At 44.0% G+C, this 21,900-nt stretch overlaps 2 protein-coding genes across 6 annotated transcripts; one reads left to right on the top strand and one right to left on the bottom strand.

The window, feature by feature from the left end:
• Positions 1-591: 591 nt before the first annotated feature.
• On the bottom strand, positions 592-6,869 carry il15ra (interleukin 15 receptor subunit alpha). 4 transcript variants are annotated; one of them, XM_034289997.1, is made up of 9 exons: positions 6,619-6,869; positions 6,048-6,236; positions 4,957-4,986; positions 4,269-4,298; positions 3,430-3,528; positions 3,148-3,306; positions 2,248-2,286; positions 1,052-1,130; positions 592-970 (listed from the first exon to the last, which is right to left on the bottom strand). In XM_034289997.1, exons 1-9 carry the CDS (start codon positions 6,683-6,685, stop codon positions 898-900), a joined length of 765 nt encoding a protein of 254 aa, XP_034145888.1. In that variant the 5' UTR covers positions 6,686-6,869; the 3' UTR covers positions 592-897. The 4 variants fall into 4 exon arrangements, with proteins under 4 accessions (XP_034145888.1, XP_034145889.1, XP_034145890.1 ...); XM_034289998.1 differs by lacking the exon at positions 4,269-4,298; XM_034289999.1 differs by lacking the exon at positions 3,430-3,528.
• Positions 6,870-10,064: 3,195 nt separating this feature from the next.
• Positions 10,065-15,507, top strand: rbm17 (RNA binding motif protein 17). Of its 2 annotated transcripts, none has more exons than XM_010901303.5 (13): positions 10,065-10,207; positions 10,427-10,614; positions 10,793-10,909; positions 11,057-11,223; positions 11,504-11,619; positions 11,771-11,824; positions 12,074-12,212; positions 12,703-12,854; positions 13,279-13,341; positions 13,687-13,763; positions 13,868-13,966; positions 14,055-14,127; positions 15,148-15,507. In XM_010901303.5, exons 2-13 carry the CDS (start codon positions 10,486-10,488, stop codon positions 15,249-15,251), a joined length of 1,290 nt encoding a protein of 429 aa, XP_010899605.1. In that variant the 5' UTR covers positions 10,065-10,207; positions 10,427-10,485; the 3' UTR covers positions 15,252-15,507. The 2 variants fall into 2 exon arrangements, with proteins under 2 accessions (XP_010899605.1, XP_010899607.1); XM_010901305.5 differs by having other exon boundaries at positions 10,438-10,614.
• Positions 15,508-21,900: the final 6,393 nt, after the last annotated feature.

Consider the following 21,900-nt stretch of genomic DNA (forward strand, 5'->3'; position numbering starts at 1 on the left):
AGCAGATCCTTTAAGTCCTGTAAGTTGCGAGGTGGGGCCTCCATGGATCGGACTTGTTTGTCCATCACATCCCACAGATGCTCAATTGGACTGAGATCTGGGGAATTTTCCGTGTCCCCCACATCGAGAGGGGTCAGCTGAGGTGGCTTGGGCATCTGTTTCAGATGCCTCCGGAACGCCTTCCTGGGAAGGTGTTCCAGTCCTGTCCCACCGGGAGGAGACCCCGGGGAAGACCTAGGACACGCTGGAGGGACTATGTCTCCCGGCTGGCCTGGGAATGCCTCGGTGTCCCCCCGGAAGAGCTGGAGGAAGTGTCTAGGGAGAGGGAAGTCTGGGCATCTCTGCTTAGACTGCTGCCCCCGCGACCCGGCCACGGATAAGCGGAAGATGATGATGATCTGGGGAATTTGGAGGCCAAGAAAACCCTTGGACTTAGGTTTGTCTACCCATTCCTGAACCATTTTTGCTTTGTGGCAGGGTGCATTATCCTGCTGAAAGAGGCCAATGCCATCAGGGAATACCGTTGCCATGATAGGGTGCACATGGTCTGCAACACTGCTTAGGTAGGTGGTACATGTCAAGTAACGTCCACATGAATGGCAGGACCCAAGGTGTCCCAGCAGAACATTGCCCAAAGCATCACACTGCCTCCGCCGGCTTGCATACTTTCCATAGTGCATGCTCATTTGCTGCCCAATATCCCACCCACTGACAGGTGCCATGATAATGAGATTATCCGTGTTATTCACTTTACCTGTCAGTGGTCATAATGATATGGCTGATCGGTGTACATTTGGTATCCCAACCTTCCAATGCATACATTACTGACCCACTGGCATAATTTACAAGTTGACGGGGGGGGGGGGGCTACAGAACACATCAAGGTGTCAGTCCCGTTCAAGGTTGTGTCTCATAGCCGTTCATCGCCAACTGCTCCTCCGTTGTCGGTAACGGATCAAGGTGCTGACACCTGCCGGATTGGAGAGAAAGTGCTCAGAATCAAACCGGACACTGTTTCACCCCCTCTACCCCAGATGAGAAAAGGTCTTACCGTTTCCTCCTCCTCCTCCACAGCAGCAGCAGAATGATCAGTGCAAATAATATTATGATGACCACCACACTGCCCACACCTGCCAGTCACAGCCAGGGGCGGAGAGAGAGAAGACCAAAGCCGTCAGTGGAAAAGACTCACTTATTTCTGTCTCTCTGTACAGTTGTGATAAATGTAAGTACACCCATTGGAGTTTGGTTCGGGGCCCCCTCTCCCCTAGCGGTCAGACGCTCCCTAGCGGTTGGGGCCCCCTAGAGTCGGGGGGGGGGGGGCCTTAAGAGACCACTTCTGTTGCTTATACCTAGAACTGGCCCTGTGTTGGAAAGTAGTGTTTTTTGTTTATACATATTTGGACACATGGGAGTTACATTTCATTGACATTCCCTGATAAAAGCAAGCCCAATTTAACCATCCATCCATCATCTTCCGCTTATCCGGGGCCGGGTCGCGGGGGCAGCAGTCTAAGCAGGGATGCCCAGACATTTCCTCCAGCTCTTCCGGGGGGGGGGACCGAGGCGTTCCCAGGCCAGCCGGGAGACATAGTCCCTCCAGCGTGTCCTAGGTCTTCCCCGGGGTCTCCTCCCGGTGGGACGGGACCGGAACACCTTCCCAGGAAGGCGTTCCGGAGGCATCTGAAACAGATGCCCAAGCCACCTCAGCTGACCCCTCTCGATGTGGAGGAGCAGCTGCTCTACTCTGAGCTCCTCCCGGGTGACCGAGCTTCTCACCCTATCTCTAAGGGATCGCCCAGCCACCCTGCGGAGAAAGCTCATTTCGGCCGCCTGTATCCGGGATCTTGTCCTTTCGGTCATGACCCAAAGCTCATGACCATAGGTGAGAGTAGGAACGTAGATTGACCGGTAAATCGAGAGCTTCGCCTTGCGGCTCAGCTCTTTCTTCACCATGACAGACCGATACATCGACCGCATTACTGCAGAAGCTGCACCGATCCGTCTGTCAATCTCCCGTTCCAGACACCAGACACTGGAACCAATTTAACCAATCACACAAAAACAATGAAACTTAGAAATCATTCATGCAATTAAAATCATCTAAAATGGAAATTCATGATGCGGAAATACAATATGCTTGAAATTTAGCCCCGATATCAATCTGTCCAAATATGTAAGAGGGACTACTGTCCAGGGGGTGTACTTTTTCACAACATATGTATGTGGTCTTTGTTGGGTACTGACCTGAATATATGTCTATAGCTGACCTCTCAGTGCCCACACCTGACATAGAGAGGGAATGGATTAGAAGGTACAGTGGTAATAGCAGCGAATGTTTAGGGGACATTTTTAGATTGTATGTTAGGGCAGATCAGTGGAAGTGGAAGTCAGTTTCTCTGAATACTAGCATGGTCTTGCTAGCAGGAATAAAAAAGAACCGAACACCAGAAAAACCACACATACAGTATACACTGATCAGCCATACCATTATGACCACCTGTTTAATATTGTGTAGGTCCCCCTTTCGCTGGCAAAACAGCTCTGACCCATTGAGGCATGGACTCCACATGCAGATCCTTTAAGTCCTGTATGTTGAGAGGCACCCAGCCATCCACGTGATGTAAATGAAAACTTGATTCATCAGACCAGGCCACCTTTTTCAGCAATTTGAGCTACAGTAGCTTGTCTGTTGGATCAGACCACACAGGCCAGCCTTGGCTCACCACGTACATCAATGAGCCTTGGAAGCACATGACCCTGTCGTCAATTCATCGCTACTCCTTCTTTGGACCACTTTTGATAGGTACTGACCACTGCAGACCGGGAACACCCCACAAGGACTGCAGTTATGGAGATGCTCTGACCCAGTCAGATGCTCTGACTCAGATCCTTACACTTGCCAATTTTTCCTGCTTCTAACACATCAATTTTGAGGACAGAATGCTAATTTACTGCCTAATATATCCCACCCACTGACAGGTGCCATGATGACTAGATTATCAGTGTCATTCACTTCACATGTCAGTGGTCATAATGTTATGGCTGATCGGTGTAGGTCTTCACATGCAATCACAAAGAAATATATATGGTATAGGAACAATAAATCTGTGGTATTCAGAAGTCTAATAAACTGGGTCTCCTCACCAACACTTGGACTGTCAGTGCTGGTCTGGATTTGGTCGGAAACAGTCGCCAAAGGGATAGTGGTCAGTATGGTGGACATATCTACAGGGGCTGATGTGATGTCATCAATGGTGGTTGTCATTCTAACAGTTGTAACAGTCTGATCAACTGTGACAGAACCTAGGATGAGGGGTAAAAGGTCAAAATAACGCTTTTTTCTGGCTTGTCCAAACCTCTCACAAAGGCACATGGGCGTTAAAATGTAGAGTAGAATAAAGGCTGTGGATGATGATAGGTACATACTCTCTGTCTGATATTCTAGTGGACCCAAAGAAGTTGATTTTGACCTGACACTTGTGGACAATAAGCCGTACATTGTGGGAGTCTGGTGGGTGGTTGAAGCTGTTAGGGGAAAGAGGGGGAAAGGGGCGATTCACTATCAATCAATAAATACAAATGCCCGCACAGACTTGAGACTGACACAAACGGCTCGAATCACAGACAGAATCATTGTGCACCCCTAGTTGTAACAGATGACCGACTGACTGATCAATGGCGGAGAACCCTTCCCCTTGGTCTATTGGCAATTTACAGACAGTTTCACACATCCATAGACCACTCACTTAACCCAAGAGAGAAATGAAGTGAAAGGAGAGATGAAAAGGCGAGTGAAAAGGAAACATCACTGAGGAGCAGGAAGTATGCAGTAACCTCATCTAAATATTGTATAAGCAATAAGTGCAAGAGCGCTGATGGTTGACTAGAATGCCACATTGTGGCATGATGTAAATGAGCCACTGCTTTCAGCCCATTAGCCTTCGGTGTTAAAAGGCAGGGGCTGTAGTATATGGCTACTGTATTTCGCAAAGGTTCACTGGCAGATTGCCTGTATACATGCCTTATTAGCCCTGGTATATTAAAAATATTCCACAAACTCCAGAGGTGCCTTATTGTTCATTTGCTATAATGAACCAGTTTTACAAATCTGAACAGATAAGGTCTGTTTCTTGGCAGACTGCACTCTGCTTGCAGGCAAATGATGAAAGGTTTCTACAATTATTCTTTCGCTGTTAACTCATTTGGCTATAAACACATTTTTATATGAACTCATGAGTCATGTACTAGCAGTCAAATTAACTCACGTGTTCCTGGGTTTTGAATTTTGGGATCCGCTGCAAAAAACATAAGTGTAGAAATTTGCAATCAATACAAGAATTAATGTAACATCACATGCTGCTTATTGTTCATAATATTACATAATCTGCTAATGGGAATACTTGAGCTTATTGGTTTGGTTTGTCAGAATCACTTTTTTCACCAATTACGCGCACATATGGCCAGAATTTGACTTTGGGAATAGACTTCTGTAATTTAATTGATTCTTTCCCCATCAGTCTACACAGAATACCCCATATATCACATTCATGAGTATTCAGACTCCTTCTCTCAGTCATTTCCTAAAACACCTTTGGCAGAGATGAGCCACTGCTTTCAGCCCATTAGCCTTCAGTTTTAAAAGGCAGGGGCTGTAGTATATGGCTACTGTATTTCACTAAGATTCACTGGCAGATTGCCTGTATACATGCCTTATTAGCCCTGGTATATTAAACATATTCCACAAACTCCAGAGGTGCCTTATTGCTCATTTGCTATAATGAACCAGTTTTACAAATCTGAACAGATAAGGTCAGTTTCTTGGCAGACTGCACTCTGCTTGCAGGCAAATTATGAAAGGTTTCTACAATTATTCTTTCGCTGTTAACTCATTTGGCTATAAACACATTTTTATATGAACTCATGAGTCATGTACTAGCAGTCAAATTAACTCACGTGTTCCTGGGTTTTGAATTTTGGGATCCGCTGCAAAAAACATAAGTGTAGAAATTTGCAATCAATACAAGAATTAATGTAACATCACATGCTGCTTATTGTTCATAATATTACATAATCTGCTAATGGGAATACCTGAATACCTTGGTTTGTCAGAATCACTTTATTCACCAATTACGCGCACATATGGCCAGAATTTGACTTTGGGAATAGACTTCTGTAATTTAATTGATTCTTTCCCCATCAGTCTACACAGAATACCCCATATATCACATTCATGAGTATTCAGACTCCTTCACTCAGTAATTTCTTAAAACACCTTTGGCAGCGATTCCAGACTCTTGTTGTCTCGGGTATGCTGCTACAAGCTTGGCACACCTGTATTTGGGGAGATCTTGCATTCTTCTCTGGAGATTGGTTCTGGCTGGGCAACTCAAAGGACATTGACAGACTTGTCCAGAAGCAACTCCTCCATTGTCTTAGCTCTGAGCTATGGGTCATGGTCCATTTTGAAGGTTAACCTTCACCCCAGTGAGCGCTCTAGAGCAAGTTTTCATCACCTACCTGTACTTTACTCTGTTAATGTATCCCTCAATCATGACTAGTCTTCCAGTCCCTGCCACTGAAACAAATCCACACAGCATTGTGCTGCCACCACCATGCTACACCATAGCGATGGGATTGGCAAAATGAAGAGCAGTCTTGATTTTGCTCCAGACATGAAGTCTGGCATTCAGTCCAAAGAGTTCAATCTTGGTTTATCAGTTTCTCACAGTCAGAGTTCTTTTGGCAAACTGCAAGTGGCCTGTCAAGTGCCTTTTACTGAGGAGTGATTCGTGGAGTGCTGCAGGCTCTGGAGCTCTCTCAGAGCTTAATTTTGAGTGTCATACCAAAGGGTTTAAATATTTATGTAAATCTAATATTCAATCAATTTCAAACATTTCAAAAAATAATGTTTTGCCTAGTCATTTTTGGGTAACGTATTTAGATTGATGGTGATTCTGTATTTAATCTATTGTAAAACAAAATGCAGAAAAGGGGAAGGGGCCTGAATACTTTCAGAATGCAATGTAGTAGTTGTGACTACTTACGTATGCATTTCAGGTTTGATGAAGTCCACTGAAGTCCACCTTTATCATCCCGCTTGCACTTCACAAGACTGGAGGTTCCTGCCTTCCTTACATAACCATCCACACAAAGGTATCGTAGGGTACTATTTTCGCCACGTTTCCCAGACGGGAACGTGGCGAAGTTTGGAGGTGAAGGTTGTGGACACTCATCTAAAGAATGAGAATTAAGACGTGTGTTACCGTCACGTCAAGATGACAATAAAGCCACTATACGGCCGTCTTTTCAAAAAATGACTTCGGAAAAAAGTTACAAAAAGTTGAGTAGCATTCTCAACAACATCAGTCTCAACAACACACGTATACACACACCAATTATCATTCAAAAAGTGAAGGATAAAATTCACGTGCATCTGATTATGTTCAAGTCGGCTGGTGACAATTCATCTTTCTTTATCCTTCAATATGCTTTTGCAGCCCCCAAAATGTGAGGAGCATTCTCAACATTAACACACACACACACAAATGCACACACATAATGTTCCATGCGTAAAGGTAAGAACATATATGCTTCAGTCGAACTCAACCCACTGACCTCCCTTTAAAGTGTTGAGATGACAGACTTTGGTAAAAAGTAGGAGAGAAAGAAGACGCAGCCGCATGACTCTTTCGCCTGCTGTTCCAATATTTAAATCACGGAATCTCTTCCAAGTCCCTAATTAAATGTGTTGATGAACTGAGCCACATGAGAATAATATGCATCGCCAATCCTTTATGTACTCTGTAGTAAGACAGAAATGTTTCGTGCTTGTTTGCGCGTGTGTCGCTTTCACTTTCATTCTAAATCTACACTTAGAGCTCCGCCTTCGATAACTTAATATGTAATTGGTTAATAATACAAATATGTTGTCTACCTCCTTCTAGCGGTCATTTGAGAGTTTTAATTAATGTAGAAGTATTGATTGTATAAGTTAGTGAACTGTTATAAGCTGTTGTAACCAATGAAGCAGAATATTAATTGTTTGTAATATGAGCTGAAACTGAAGGAGCAAGTAGGAGAATAGGAAACCCTGTTCAAGCGGTTGCCGGGGAGAGAAAGATTTAGTATGTCTGTCTTGTGAGAAACAGGTCGCAGGTCAGAGACACACACACATAGTCGGACAGACAACACAGAAACCACAAGGGGGGCAAGGGGGTACTTGCAGTTATCCTATAAGGAATAGAACTGGGATTGGGCCAATGGCACACTTGCTTTGTAAGTTAACGCCTCTATCTTTTTGGGCGTAGTAGAAGTATAAAAATGATGTTTTGACTGTTGATCCTTAGACATTGTGCGGCGACACTTGTCTCCAAAAGCTTTTGTAATAAACGGAATATGCGGTGTGATAATTGACCTGACTCCTGGTGTTTTATTCTCCTTTCCAACAAACCAACTCTGGGAAGTGTTAGACTTCAACATTAAGTATGGTGGGTGTGTAGTAAAGAAACAGGGAGTAGAGGTACAACAAGTGAGGGAAGAGAGTAAAGTTTCCTATGCGGAGGCTTTGAGGCGGGTTCAGGGATGGATGGGTTGAGAAGCCCAGGGAGGTTTGGAATGAAGAGAGTTTGAGGGAGCAAGGGGAAGATAAACAGAATAAGTTGGTGGGAAAGGGAGGGGACTTGGTGGTCGTGAGTAAGAGACAACTGGTTACGTTTATTGCGGGTGCAATAAATAGTACAGCTAAGATTGATTCTAAGACGGAGAGGATTAGGCTTATAGTTATAGCAGCAGAGAGGCACCTAGATATGGTAGGGCTGACATGGGAAGAGGTACAGGAGGACCTCATTCAGCCAAGGCAGGAGCCATGTATCAGTGGGGTGGGCTGCGAACGGATGGCAACGGGCAAGTTGTGGAAGGGCTCATGGAAGTTGCCAACCTGGTGTGCCTTAACAATGGTAGTGGGATTGATGTTCAATACAAGGAAAGAGTCAGTGTTGGATCTGACATTGGCTTCCAGTAGGGTGGCAGGAGGTTGTGTGTGTGGGCGGTTTTTGGGGGCCTCAACGATAGGGGGTGATCACTATCCCATAAGGTGTACAGTAGGCCGGAGACTGGAAAAGGAGGAGTTGGAGAGTGGAGTGGGGAGGTGGTTGTTAGATAGAGCAGATTGGAAGCAGTTCCGGGAGGTGAGTGATCAGCTGATGGGTGCTGGTGACGGGGGTGGGAGGTGGATATGGTGGAGGAGTGGGTGAGGACAGGAATAGTTGGGGCGGCAATGGGGGCTATACCTAAGAGCTCTGGGAGGCGAGGGAAGAAGAAGGCAGTCCCATGGTGGACAGATGAGTGTGGGAAGGCTGTGAAGGACCATAATAGGGCGTTTAGGGTGTTAAAAAGGACACACAATTTCCAGAGTTTGATTAGGTATAAACAGAGTCAGGCCCTGCTGAGGAGGACTTTTCGACAGGCCAAGAGGGCTTGTTGGAGGAGATTTTGTGATTCTATGTTGTCAGGAAGGTTCAGGAAGCGGTAGATGGGATGGAAAGATGGGCAAGACAGTGGGGTTTTAGGTTTTCAGTGGAAAAGACAAAGGTGGTCATTTTCACAAGGAGGAAGGTGGGTGATGAGGTTAAAGTTAAATTGTATGGGAAGACCGTGGAGAAGGTTGAGGTTTTCAGGTATCTGGGTGTCGTCTTTGATGCCAGAATGACGTGGGGAGAGCACATTGAGAGGGTGGTGGTTAGGTGTAAGAAGGTTTTGAATGTGATGCGCTGCCTGACGGGGAAAAGTTGGGGGGCTGGTAGAGCCGCGTTGAGGACCATGTATGTGTCATTAATTAGATTGGTGGTGGACTATGGGTGTATAGCGTATGGGTCAGCAGCAGTGAGCACTCTGGAAAGGTTGGATAGAGTGCAGGCACAGGGGCTTCGAGTATGCAGTGGGGCATTTCAGACATCTCCGGTATCAGCGCTGCAGGTGGAGGTGGTGGAGATGCCTTTACACTTGAGGAGAAGACAATTGTTGATAAATTACTCGGTTAATTTGCAGGGACATGGGGGTTTGCACCCTATAAAAGAGGTGTTGTTGGGGTGCTGGGAACACGGTGGGAGGGAGATCATGAGCTTTGGGTGGGTGGGGGATGCCCTGGCCAGAGAGGTAGGTTTCGGAGGGAGGAAATTTAGTCCGACAGTGGATTTGACATTGAGACCTTTTGCCTCCAGTGGTGGATCTGGGAATATTGGAGATGGTGCGAGAGGATCGTTTGGGCCTCTGCTTTGCCGAGGTGGTTAAGAGGCGCCTGGAGGGTGGGTACCCGGAGAGTGTAGTGGTGTTCACGGATGGTTCAAAGGACCCAGGGATGGGTCAGACGGGGGCAACTTTTATAGTTAGGGGAGCGGGTGTGAGTGTCACTAAAAGGGTTACGGATCACTTGACAGTTTACATGGCTGGGCTTCTGGCGGTGCAGTTTGCATTGAGGTGGGTGGAGGACACGATCCCAGATAGAGTGGTTATTTGCTCTGATTCATGTGAGGTGTTGGTTAGTTTGCAGTCTTTCAAGTCCACTAGGTGGCAGGACATTTTAAACAGGGTGTTGGAAGCACAGGATAGAGTAAGAAGAGATGGGATGCAGGTCTCATTCATGTGGGTTCCGGCTCATGCTGGGGTGACTGGAAACGAAGTGGCCGATAAACTAGCGAAACAGGCCCTGGTGAGGGGGGTGGTGGACGTGGTGGTGCCCTTGAGCAGGGCAGAGGCTAAGGTGGCGGTGTGGAATGAGGTGAGGAATGTGTGGCAGGACCAGTGGAATGGTTTGCAACAGGGTCTGAGTTTGCAACAGGGTCTGAGGGCAGAGGGGGTGAACGTGTTGAGTCCAGGATCTGTGTTGGGGAGGGGGTGTTTGGGTGCAGTGATTAAGTGTCCGTTTGTGTTCCTGAGAGAAACTGGGTTGGAAGGGAGAATTTAGGTCCTCCCTGGAGCTGACCCACACTCCTTTACAGTAGGTGGCGGTAATGCAGCAATAACGGTGGATGCCAACCGCCGTTAATCCACACAGAAGAAGAAGTTGGCCATTCTTTATGACGTTTGTTGTGTCGAGTTTATTTCGAAGGAGCGATTTGAGAGTCGTGAATCCAGTTATGTCTGAATAAAAAGCTACACATTCAGTTATTACAACGACTTAGTTGGCCAGAAACTTGACATTTATCGGGTTAGTATTTAAATATTTGTTCGAACAAGTTTGCCTCTATAGTTCATGCGTCCTTTGGGACAAAAGAACGGCCGTTTAGCTAGCTTGTCAGCTACGTAGCTAGCTAACTGCGTTAAAACATCCTGATCAATGAGACGGAATGAGCATATTGTGAGATGTGGCTGCAATCCAGTCCAAATGAGTGTTAGCCATATATGTTAATAATTACTTATCTTAAAGCTGTTTTTCAGGTGCAGTTCTATTGACCAGGCCAGGAGTGTAATTAATCTTAGAGAACCATGTCACTTTACGACGACATGGGGGTCGGCAGTGCGACCAGTGACACCAAGACCGAAGGCTGGTCCAAGAATTTCAAGCTGCTGCAGTCACAGCTGAAAGTGAAGAAGGCAGCTCTGACCCAGGCTAAGGTGGGTTCTGCTGGCGTTGGAGTTTGATGGAGACTATTTTCAGCAACGACACAAAGCTAGCCTATGCGTTCCAAAATGATCCCGCTATTCATCGACTCTCCTTGCATGTAAAGGTCACATTTACTTGTTGTTAATAATGGGAATGGGCCAGAAATATGTCGTATGCTGGTTTCCTCAGAGTCAGCGGATGAAACAGGGTACTGTCCTGGCTCCAGTCATTGACCTAAAGCGAGGAGGTTCCAGTGATGACAGACAGATAATAGACACACCCCCACACATTGCTGCTGGCCTCAAGGTAATGTGTGTGTGTGTGTGTGTGTGTGTGTGTGTGTGTGTGTGTGTGTGTGTGTGTGTGTGTGTGTGTGTGTGTGTGTGTGTGTGTGTTGCTGACTCTGTGAAACATACATGCCCAGTGTGTCACTTATGTGACTGTGTATACTAGGACACGATTCCCAGTGGGTTCTCCTCGGGGGAAGTGCTGATTCCCCTGGCAGATGAGTATGACCCCATGTTCCCCAACGACTATGAGAGGGTGGTGAAGAGACACCGTGAGGAGAGGCAGAGGCAGAGAGAGCAGGAGAGACTAAAGGAGATGGATGACAGAGAGAAGTATGGCCTTCTAATGCTTCTAGAACTGTCAGGGTTCTGCTGTTTTGTACACACGTTACACTTTTCTAACCCGTCAGAAAACTGTAAGGAATCTGGACATGGCTTGTGGTTTATAGGTGTTTTCACACTAGTAACATGGGCTGTGACGTGGATAACATCGTTGGTAAACAGCATGAGCGAGATGCGTGTTCCGCTACCATGTGTCATGCCTCGGTCACCACGTTTTATCCGTTAAGCGGTCCTTAACCTCGCATGTCCTTCCTGTGTCACGTCGGTCCAGGAAGAGGAAGGACAGAAACGAGGGCAGCGTCGCTCCGAGCGGCTTCTCCCGCTTCCCCACAGCAGAGGGCGAGTCCGACGAGGAGGAGGAATACGAGAAGGAGAAGAGGAAACGAAGTGAGTTATTCGTCTCAGGTTTCACAGCTGAGCGTTCCATGTTTTTTTAAAGTCGTATGTTGGGGTTAAGTTAGGGTAAGGTTGTGTGAACGTTTGGCTGGCTTCACACCGTAATCAGTCTGTGAGTTTTACCCATCTCTCTCTGTTTCAGGTATGGGCGGAGCAGCCATCGCCCCACCATCGTCGTTGGTGGACAGTAGAGATGGTGAGTCTGGACCACAAAGGGATTTGTCTGTCTGCGTGTCTGTCTGCGTGTCTGTCTGCGTGTCTGTCTGCGTGTCTGTCTGCGTGTCTGTCTGCGTGTCTGTCTGCGTGTCTGTCTGCGTGTCTGTCTGCGTGTCTGTCTGCGTGTCTGTCTGTGTAGGACATGATGTTGTGGGAGAGTTTGTCCAGTAGGTGGCACTGTTGTTCAACATTAAGATGAAATTCAAGACCCCCCCCCCCCCATTTGCAGGCTCGTCATACCCTTATGAGGACGAGGGACGCCCCCCCCGTGGTTCTAAAGCGGCCATCCCTCCCCCCATGTATGAGGACTCAGAGCGCCCCCGCTCCCCTCCCGGCGGTCCCACTAACTCATTCCTTGCAAACATGGGGTGAGTGTTATACATTTTCTCGGGTCATTATTTACTGTTAGGGATGTCTCTAATGAAACATTTCCATAACTTTTGAAAATACTTAGGTAGGTCTTCTGTTAAGACAATGACAAAAGAAATCCTAACATTCCACATTAATTTGCTACCCAATTGTCTCCATCGTGTTGCCTCTCTTGCTTTACACGATAGCTTGTTGTTCTGGTCACAATCACAAGTCAGTAGTGTGGCACTAGAATAAATTAATGCTAGGCAGAGGTCTGCCTCAGGTTGGTTGCAAGCTACTGGTAGCCCATTTATAAGTAGTTTATTAGAAAAATCTATTTGGCTTATCAATGGAAGATGGAAATCATATTACTGAACCTCAGAAAGCTCCACATTGAAATAACTTTATAGGGTAACAGGGTACAGGCTATCAGCCTATTACAGTTCAGCAGCTGGATCAGTGTTCTGTCCACCCATGCCGTCTTCCATTGTGTCCCTGTCTCCCCAGAGGGACGGTGGCCCATAAGATCATGCAGAAGTATGGCTTCAGGGAAGGCCAGGGCCTTGGCAAGCATGAGCAGGGTCTCAGCACGGCGCTGTCTGTGGAGAAGACCAGCAAGCGGGGTGGCAAGATCATCATAGGGGACTCCACTGAGAAGAGTAACGGCACACTACATGTCATACCTCACTTTGTCTCATGACTCTGTCTGTCTTTCCTGTTTCACATCCTCAGACCTGTCATGTTTTCACTTCCAGTATGCATTAACTTCTTATAAGATACAACCTCGCAGTCATTCATTGTCTGCCACTTAGCCTTTCCCAAATCTTGTTTTTCCTCATGTACTGTATAGGCCCAGAATTAATGGTCTTGGTTTCTAGTTTTAAGACTGTTCTAGCTTAATAGGATTTGAAGCTGTGTGTTTGGTCATCTAACATCAGTTCATTTCTCTATTTGTATTAACTTTTCTTATTTTGATCCCAGTGCATATTTTAGGCGTCAACATTTTTTTTTATCACGGTTTTGTGTCTTTTCATTTGTCCTTTTTTCTGTACTCATGTTTTTGCTATGTGTCCCTCTCTAAAGCACCAGGATCCAGTAGCCAGACTGCAGCGGCTGAGCCTTTAGGCTGGGGCTCGGCTTCTATAGGTTTGGCACTATTATATCACTTCCAACTTAGAAGCACATCTGATTTTCTCTCCTGTGTTGTTGTTGTCCCATGTATGGGCTGTTTTCATTTCAAACCAATAGTCTAATTTAGACAGGCATATTATAGATTTATAATTGTCCAGTTTGCACATCTCAGTTTGGGTCAGGTTTCATAATGGAATTAGAAACCACATTTATTTTGGGCCTGCATACTATGATGGTTGATGTTGACCACATTGTAGTTTAACTTAGAGTTTAATGGCTGCCCAGTCCTGACTACATTTATCTGCGTATTCAATTCAAGAACTTTATTCCTGACATGCTCTGGCCTGTTTCTCCCGCCAGCGGACCCCTCTAAGAAGTCTGAGCCCAACCCTCTCACGGAGATTCTCAAATGCCCCACCAAAGTGGTGCTGTTAAGGGTGAGCGCTGGCTGTTTGCGCAGGTCTGCGCGTGACCATGTGCTGTCCATTGGTTGGAGTGTGTTTGCGCATGTGGCTCCCGTAACGCGCGTGTTGTGTTTTAGAACATGGTGGGCAGGGGAGAGGTGGATGAAGATTTGGAGGGAGAGACCAAGGAAGAGTGTGAGAAATACGGCAAAGTCATCAAATGTGTCATCTTCGAGGTGAGAGGGAAGACTGGGGTTGTGGGAGGTTAAGTATCGTGTCTGTGTGTGTTGGTGACTCATGTGTTAAACCGTGTATTCTCCTCAGATTGCTCAGGTGACAGATGATGAAGCGGTGAGGATATTCCTGGAGTTTGAGAGAGTTGAGTCAGCCATCAAAGGTTGGTACCGTGCGGGTAGGGCGGCGTTACCGTGGATGTGTCCCTCCTTAAGACTGGAGTGGGTGTTTCTAACATGTGTGATTGTTCCTCTATGTAACTGTAGTGTGTGTGTGTGCGCGCGAGTGGGTGTATTTCTGGCTGTTCCGTGTGTCTGTGTGTATGCTTATCTATAAGTTGTGTAATCAGGCTAATTTGGGGGCCAGTCTAAATGAGTTGTCCCAGATCAGAAACCAGGTGAGACTGTCTCCCTCAGGTTTTACATCACAGCCGTCCCAGCGTCCCCCTCTCCGTCACATCATGCCCTCGAAGGAGGACAGAAACACAGCCAGATTATTATTACCGAACCCAAATGTACACTACGAAGATTGATAGGCCGTTTCGGGGTTTGGCTGATGGTGTTGCTACAGTATTTTTTAGTGAGCTACGGTTTAGTTGCTATGGTATTATTTAGATGCTGTCATCCAGAGCTTACAGAAAATATTAACTGTAGGGACTGAATGACTGACTATTTACAGTGGGGACAGAACAACAGATTATTAACTGTGGGGACTGAACAATAGATGAATCTCCTTGTCAGCAAGGGGATTTGCTCCATCAACCCTAACAACCTTGTACAGGTCAGATGCTGTAACCGCTATCTGCCGCTTGAATTTGTATGAATTTGGAAATACTTAAAATTAATTTGGAAATATTTAAAGATATCGACTCACATTTGTGTTTCAGCTATAGTATTTTTTATTTTAAATAGAACCTTATTGTATTCTATTTGATGTTCAAGTAAATCAACTTTTCTGTGTATTTCTTAGTATTATAAATACCTGAGACTGAAATACACTAACCCAGGTATACTAATCACCACAACACCACCGACCAGGGGTTATCATTTATAAGGAACTCTCACATTGTCCCGCTCCGTACCTGTCCAACAGAGGAACTCTGTATGCTGTATGTGATTGCTTTGGAGACCTCTGGTCTTTGGGTACAGTAACTTGAAATATTTGTTTCTTGTCTTTTCTCCAGCTGTGGTGGATCTGAACGGGAGATTCTTCGGTGGTCGGGTGGTGAAAGCTTGCTTTTATAACCTGGATAAATTCAGAGTGTTGGACTTGGGAGAACAAATGTGAGACAAACACACTATGTCCAACCTCAATGAAAAATTCCCTGAGCCAAACACATACATGATGGTGTGTCATTGCCGGTAGCTTTGTTGTCTCTGTATATAGCCCAAACATTTATACTCCCAATAGCAGCAGTGTCTGTATTTAGTAGAGTTTCACGTGTAATATCCGTTTTGCCAGCAGAGAAACGACCTATTACCTTGATTTGTCCCGCTATGTGTAAACCTATATGTGAAAACTGAAAATAAATGTCTTTATTTTATCTGTTGTTCATTTATGGGATGTAGAGGCAGTGTGAAAGGTGGAGGAAAGAGGTTTTCTGAGCGCACCGGGCCAGAACTGAAACAATGTTTCAGCAGTACACTGCATATGGACAAGAGCCAGCGGCTTAGTCTGCCCTGACCCACAATATGGGTTTTCTATTAAATCTTTATTTCTATTCTCTCTCTCTCTGTTCTGGGGCACAGCGTAGTCTAGGAAGCCCAGTTTTCTTCTGTCTGACCTAACAGGTTCCCAGAAGACCTGACACCTGAGGTGTTCGTCTTTACATAGCCGAGCACGGTTAAGGGGTCCTGGGGTAGTTATATGATGGAGCAACAGCCTCATTCAGAACTTACATAAAAGAGATACCATGGAGGAGTTGGAGAAGGACAAATCATTCAGATATCTCCGTGTTCTAAGGGAATGAAGATAACTTTTAATGTCTTTGTAGGCTTTAGGGTAAAGCAGACTAGTGTTTGTTCCAAATGGGTGATTATTATTATTATAATGATTATTTTTGTAAGTGACTTAATGTTTTTGTTGTAGACAAGCCAGCTAACACATTTGATTTGTGATATCAAATTGCAATACGTTGTGGACTTTGTCAACAGCAATTCTCACCAGATTATCTGGTGTTTTGCAAAGCTGTCACCCCTGGCTAACAAGAGTTATTTTGTTCCAAAGAAAGCTACGTCCCAGGTGGTCAATTGCCTCACTTTGTCCAGCAAAGGGCATGCAATTGGCACCCTCAACTAAAGTCCCAGAGCTGCTGACAAATCGCAGATGGATGACCAAATATGTCTTTGGGAGGGGGCAACAGAAAGTGACGGGAAGTCTCCTCTCCCTTCCACACATACAGGGTCACAGCCTTGCTTTTCCAGTGGAGGAATGCAATGGTCTATAATCTCCCTTATGGTTGGCTGGAGATCTTGCTCCAGGTTCTAAAACAAGGTTCAGTCCAAATGAGGATGATCAAATGAGTGCAGGACAAAACACCAAATCATGATAACCTTTTCCGATCTGCCTCCAAGATTGCAGATATGTTACGACAGGTCCAAGACTATACAGCAAGGAATAGTGGGGTGTGTCCCATTCCTGGATACTCAGCCAATAGAAGACACTGTTATCCGGAGCAAAATACTTTTTTAGAACTGGGCCCCAAACCCTCAATTCTGGTGCTGTGCTGTACTAAGCCACTGTAGAATGGTTTACTTGAACATTATCCTACAATTGCTCTGTAGAAGTCTAGATACATTTGCAGAATGACCTCAGTCATACAGCTGAATACTAGACCGCATGCAACAGCTAGAACTGAACACTCCTATGGAATGCATAGGTCATAATCATAACTCTCAAATTTCAAACTTTACTTAACTGCACATATACATGTATATCAATGCTCATAGGCCAGGGGACTAACTCATTGTTTTATATATTTGCGTAGCATCGTTGTTAGCTAAATTGCACATTATACGTTTTTATTGTTTTGCTAGTTAGATCATTTAACTATAAATATAATACATTTTGATTTCCAATTAGTGTACAATTCAGTATGAATGTGATGCTGGTAGACAAAAATAATGGTAACGAAAGAGTGTTTTGAATAATAATTCAGTGTGGCAACTTTCAATTTGTCACCACTTTACTGCTTTCTTTGTATTCTAAGCCAATGTTTAAGCAAGTTGGGACACAGACGGATGATAATTGTAAATATTGTTCCTCTTTAACACAGAATTGAAATGAATCAGTAGTTAGCAGAAGCAAATATCGTTGTTGATTACACTGCAATAAACATGTTGGTTGCAACGTCCCATCTCACCTCTAAAAGGTGTTGAAGTTCCCATCTCACAAGGTGTAAACATTTGGTCTGGTCTTCCGGGAGAGTCGTGCGATAATGTTATTATGCCTGTCTTTGCCGTTTAGCGAATCTTCATCATTTGGCCTTAATCATCATTCACACAGTTGGTAAACTTCTTTAAAAATATCGTTTACAAAGCTACGAATTACGTCAGACTGAAATAAATGAATCTAAACTACAACTACGCCCAGGTAAAAATATAGGTTACCTAATTATGAACTAATTTAATACATAAGTTCACATATAGTGCAAAATGTAATGAATTCACTAACAAACCCATTCAGTTCTATTCCCAAACACCGAGGGATGACCATTTAGTGAAGTGTCTGTATTCACTGGACAAAGTGTGTTTAAATGTTTTTTTTAAAGGTGAGTGGACTTATTTTTATTGTTTTTCAAGGCTTTATATAGAGTTGGAGTGGAGACAGATTAAGGGTGGAAAAGGTTATTAAACCCTAGTATAAAAAGGCTATTATCAAAATCTCGATGATAGTGCACATTGTTAGTGCGAGTTTCAGTTAAACATGTCTTACAGGCAGATCTCCCCTAGAGGCAGAAATATATGTGATGGTTGACTTAAGAGGTTAATGGAAGGGCCAGAGCTAGCATTTCACACAAGCTGAAATCTCTGAGGACATTTGACCATTACTGCTTGTCCCTACCTTGAACCCTAAACTTAACCCGAACCATAACCTTAACCATAAGTCTTACTCTAAAAATGTTTTATGTAAACTGTAATTAAGTAAGCTCAACCTTCTGGTGTGTCAATCAAAAATATTAATGTCTTCCTTTGCTCCAAGACATAAAAAAACATTTGATTAAGTAAAATTCCCAACTCTTCCAGTGGAATGTTATGACATTCAGTGTCTACCAACGGCAGTACAGAAGGGCCTAGATCAATGAATGGCTACAATATTCTTCATGAAAAAATCTGAAGACCCTGTACGCTAAAGAATAGAGGAACCAGTATGAGTAAGGACAAGCAGAAAACGTGTGCATGTACTGTTGGCTTGGTAATCTATATCTTGCAATGTAATGCCTAGCAATGCTTTGCAAATTCACCAAAGTTGCCTAAAGTTTGCCTCTTCCTCTCTGGGTTTAAGTTACACAACTTCTCTCAGGCCTTTACAGCCTATCATCTAGTTACACTTCAAATAATATGGAGAACGTGCCTCTTCTTAACAGGTGATCTGTAAAGTCTGTGCACGTTTAATATCTTTTTACAGAAATATTCTAGTTCCAACACATTACCAGTATTTTAAACATGCCCATATGGCTAAAAGTATAGCAACCTTGCTCTTTCTTCAGATAACTCAGAATTGTCTGTGAAAAGATATATTAGGTGTCAACAGTTCTTTGTTTTACTGCTAATATTACAGGTGGTGTGTTTCAGCAAAAAGCTCGGATTTGGTCTCATAAGTCTTGAGGAGATGGTCCCAGAAGGATTGGGTCATGTGCAGGTCTTGTTTTGGTAAATTGCAGTTAGGTTTTCTCATGTTTCTCTCTCTCTGAGACAAACAGACAACTGGGTCTCCAGTACCGTCGTAGACCTCCAGCTCAAGCAGTTTCTGCATAGGGCTCGTGGCATCATCAGGGACCCTTCACATCCAGGCCACAAACTGTTTGCCCTCCTTCCATCATGCCTCTTCAGTCCCGTACCAGCAGGCTCAGGAACAGTTTCTTCCCAGCTACTGTAACCCTGCTGAACTCTCCTTGTACTACTGGACTCTGACACTGCTTTGCAAAGTCTGATAAGGACGTTTACACTTGTTACATGTACATGTCTACCTTGGGAAGCTCATTGCTGCTATCCCTGCATTTCAGTTGCACATACACCTTACATTTGTCTTCACTGCACACTTAGTATTGCCATTTGAACTTGCATATGCTTTCATTGGAAATCTATACAACCCACTTCTAACATACATTGTACTTAATGCTTGTAAATGTTCTGCCCTCTTCTATTTGCACTTCTGGATAGATGCTAACTGCATTTCATTGTACTGTACTTGTGCTGTTCAATGACAACAGCGCTGAATCTAATCAAATCTAAATACAACCCTCTTTAATTGAGTTGGTGTTGGATGTTGCCACTTTCAGACTTTGTTTCTGAATGTCAACTTGAAACTTTCAAACAATTCTTTGCTGTGATCTTTCATCAGCTTCTCTTTGGCGGCCCATGTCCAGGTTTGGCTACAGTTGCAAATGCCTTAACCTTTTTGATAACATTATGTACAGTGGAAACTGGCACATCTAATTCTCTAAAGATTGATTGTCGATGCTTTACTACAGTTATGGGTCTAATCTCCTCTGTCCTATCTCTGGTTTTCTATCTTCTCTGTGCTCATTGCAGTGGACACAGTGACACTAAATAGAAGAATTAGTCATTTTCTCTATTGTGGTGTGATTTTCATATTTCAGGCCCCTGGAACTCACCACAGATGTGTTCAATTCTATTCAAAGTCAAGGAAAATTAACTTGCCTGAAATTTAATTATTTCTAACTCTTTGTAAAAGTTAACAATAATGTTTTCTGCGCTACTTTAGTTTTTTTTTAGGAAATTATACAAAAAAATAAACTGCAAAACAAAGAAATAATTGATTGAATACCACAGGATTTTTGAATTTCAAAGGTTTTCTAGGGGAAATGGTGCCTTATTTAAATAAAGTGCAAGGGTGCCAGTGCTTAAATGATACAACAATAAACCTTATGTATTTGAAGAGCCAAAGGGCATGATCAGGCTCATTCAGTACTCAGTTGAATGCAAATTTTTTCATGAATCTGCCGTAATGACCAGGTGTGAATCCGTTTTAGCATGTTTTGGGAGTGGCACAATACTCTTTTAAGAGAGTGGTAACAGATACAACTAAATGTGGTATGAGAACCGAATTCCAACTGTCTTCATAGGCCAAGGACAAGCAATTTTTCCAATTCTACATATTTTATGCATCACATTATACAATCAAAGATGCATGAATCTGGTCAATAACTCAAATAAAACCGTCAATTGAAATAGGGATTTTGAATGTCCTTGGACATCCTTTGATCTTTGTCTTGTCAGGTGGTCTGTCTGGGTTCTTTGTTGGGGGGAGGATGGAGATCATGCCTGGTGTCAACTGGGTGGGGGTGGCTATTGTGATGGCTTCTGCAGCTGTGTCTGGAGTTTGTAGAGGGGGATGGTGCTGGGACCAGAGGAAGAAACGATGAGGTGGCTGGAACCAGGAGTTGGTTCTAGATTTTGGTGCAGTTGGTGGGTCGGGGTATAAATTGCAGCTGGAACCAGGAGTCAGGAGCCCATGTAAAATGTGGTGTTTGGTTCGGGATCTGGGTCTATAGAGGGGAGGAAGGACAATCTTACAAACAGTTTAATGTTAACATAATCATATGGAATCTCATGAAGACTATGGGATGGAAAAGGAAGGAATGCAACAATCATGTCTCTGTCACTAGAAAACTTTGGTCTTTGGTGATAATGTAAAACACTTCATGTTAGGGTTTAATAACATTTTATGTTTTCAACAATACGTACCTTCTTACAAACGCAAGGCGTTTGTCATTCTTCAGCTACTGATTTTTATACGTTTTTAGAGTATAGATGAAGAATATCTAAGTCATACAATTTTCACGTAATAATAGTGACAGTAACAGCTCTTCACCACATCCTGATTCCACAGAAATGTGCATTATTGGTTTGGCCTGCTCACATCCAGAGGTGGTGCAAAGAGACGACATGGGGAGTGGAATGGTGGTGTCTGGCCAGAAACGCTCCAGTATTCAGGCATGTTCCAACAGTAACCATGCAAAGACAACAAAGTCTGAGATGAGTACAAAGACTGCTTCAACTTGCAGGTTAGTCAGCTTGCAGTGGAACCTTTTGCCACCAATAATTACTGCACTTCAAAACTTGCTTTTGTGTAGCAGCGGTTGAAACTGAATATATAAAACGTTAGTAAACTTGAAATAATCGTTTGTGAGAAAAATAGTTTGCATACAGAAGCTAAATAAATAAATATTGAACTAGGGATTTTAATATGGAAAGTACTATTCAATTAATTCACATTGAAGTCTTGAAATATAAGTTGGATGTATAAAAAAATTATGGAATTGTGCAGGACAAATAAAAAAAATACTGTGTTTAAGTATTCAACTCTATTAGTCTGTTAGTAAACTACACCACTGCATGGTGAAAAGAAAAGTGCCAAAAAAAATATTTTGACTTTGATTGAAATTGCAGTGTCAGCATAGGACTGTGCAATGCGTGGCATGGTACCAGTAAAATAATTGAAGACGGTAACGTGGAAATGCAGTTTAAACATCCTTCTGCCTTGATTCTGCTTCTGTCTGATGCTTCACTGTTATGTGAAATTCTGCACGTGCACCACAGGGATCCTCCCAGTTGACTCACCGTTTTCTGCCACCAGGCGGCACGGTATCATTTTCTGTGAAAGACGCGTCATATTGGTCGCTATCACGTTGCTTCCTGCTCCGACAGTTTAAATAGAGGGTCTGGGACATAACCCGGTAGATTAACGCGCC

Source organism: Esox lucius, chromosome 23 (assembly GCF_011004845.1).
Source record: "Esox lucius isolate fEsoLuc1 chromosome 23, fEsoLuc1.pri, whole genome shotgun sequence".
Taxonomy (NCBI): Eukaryota; Metazoa; Chordata; class Actinopteri; order Esociformes; family Esocidae; genus Esox; species Esox lucius.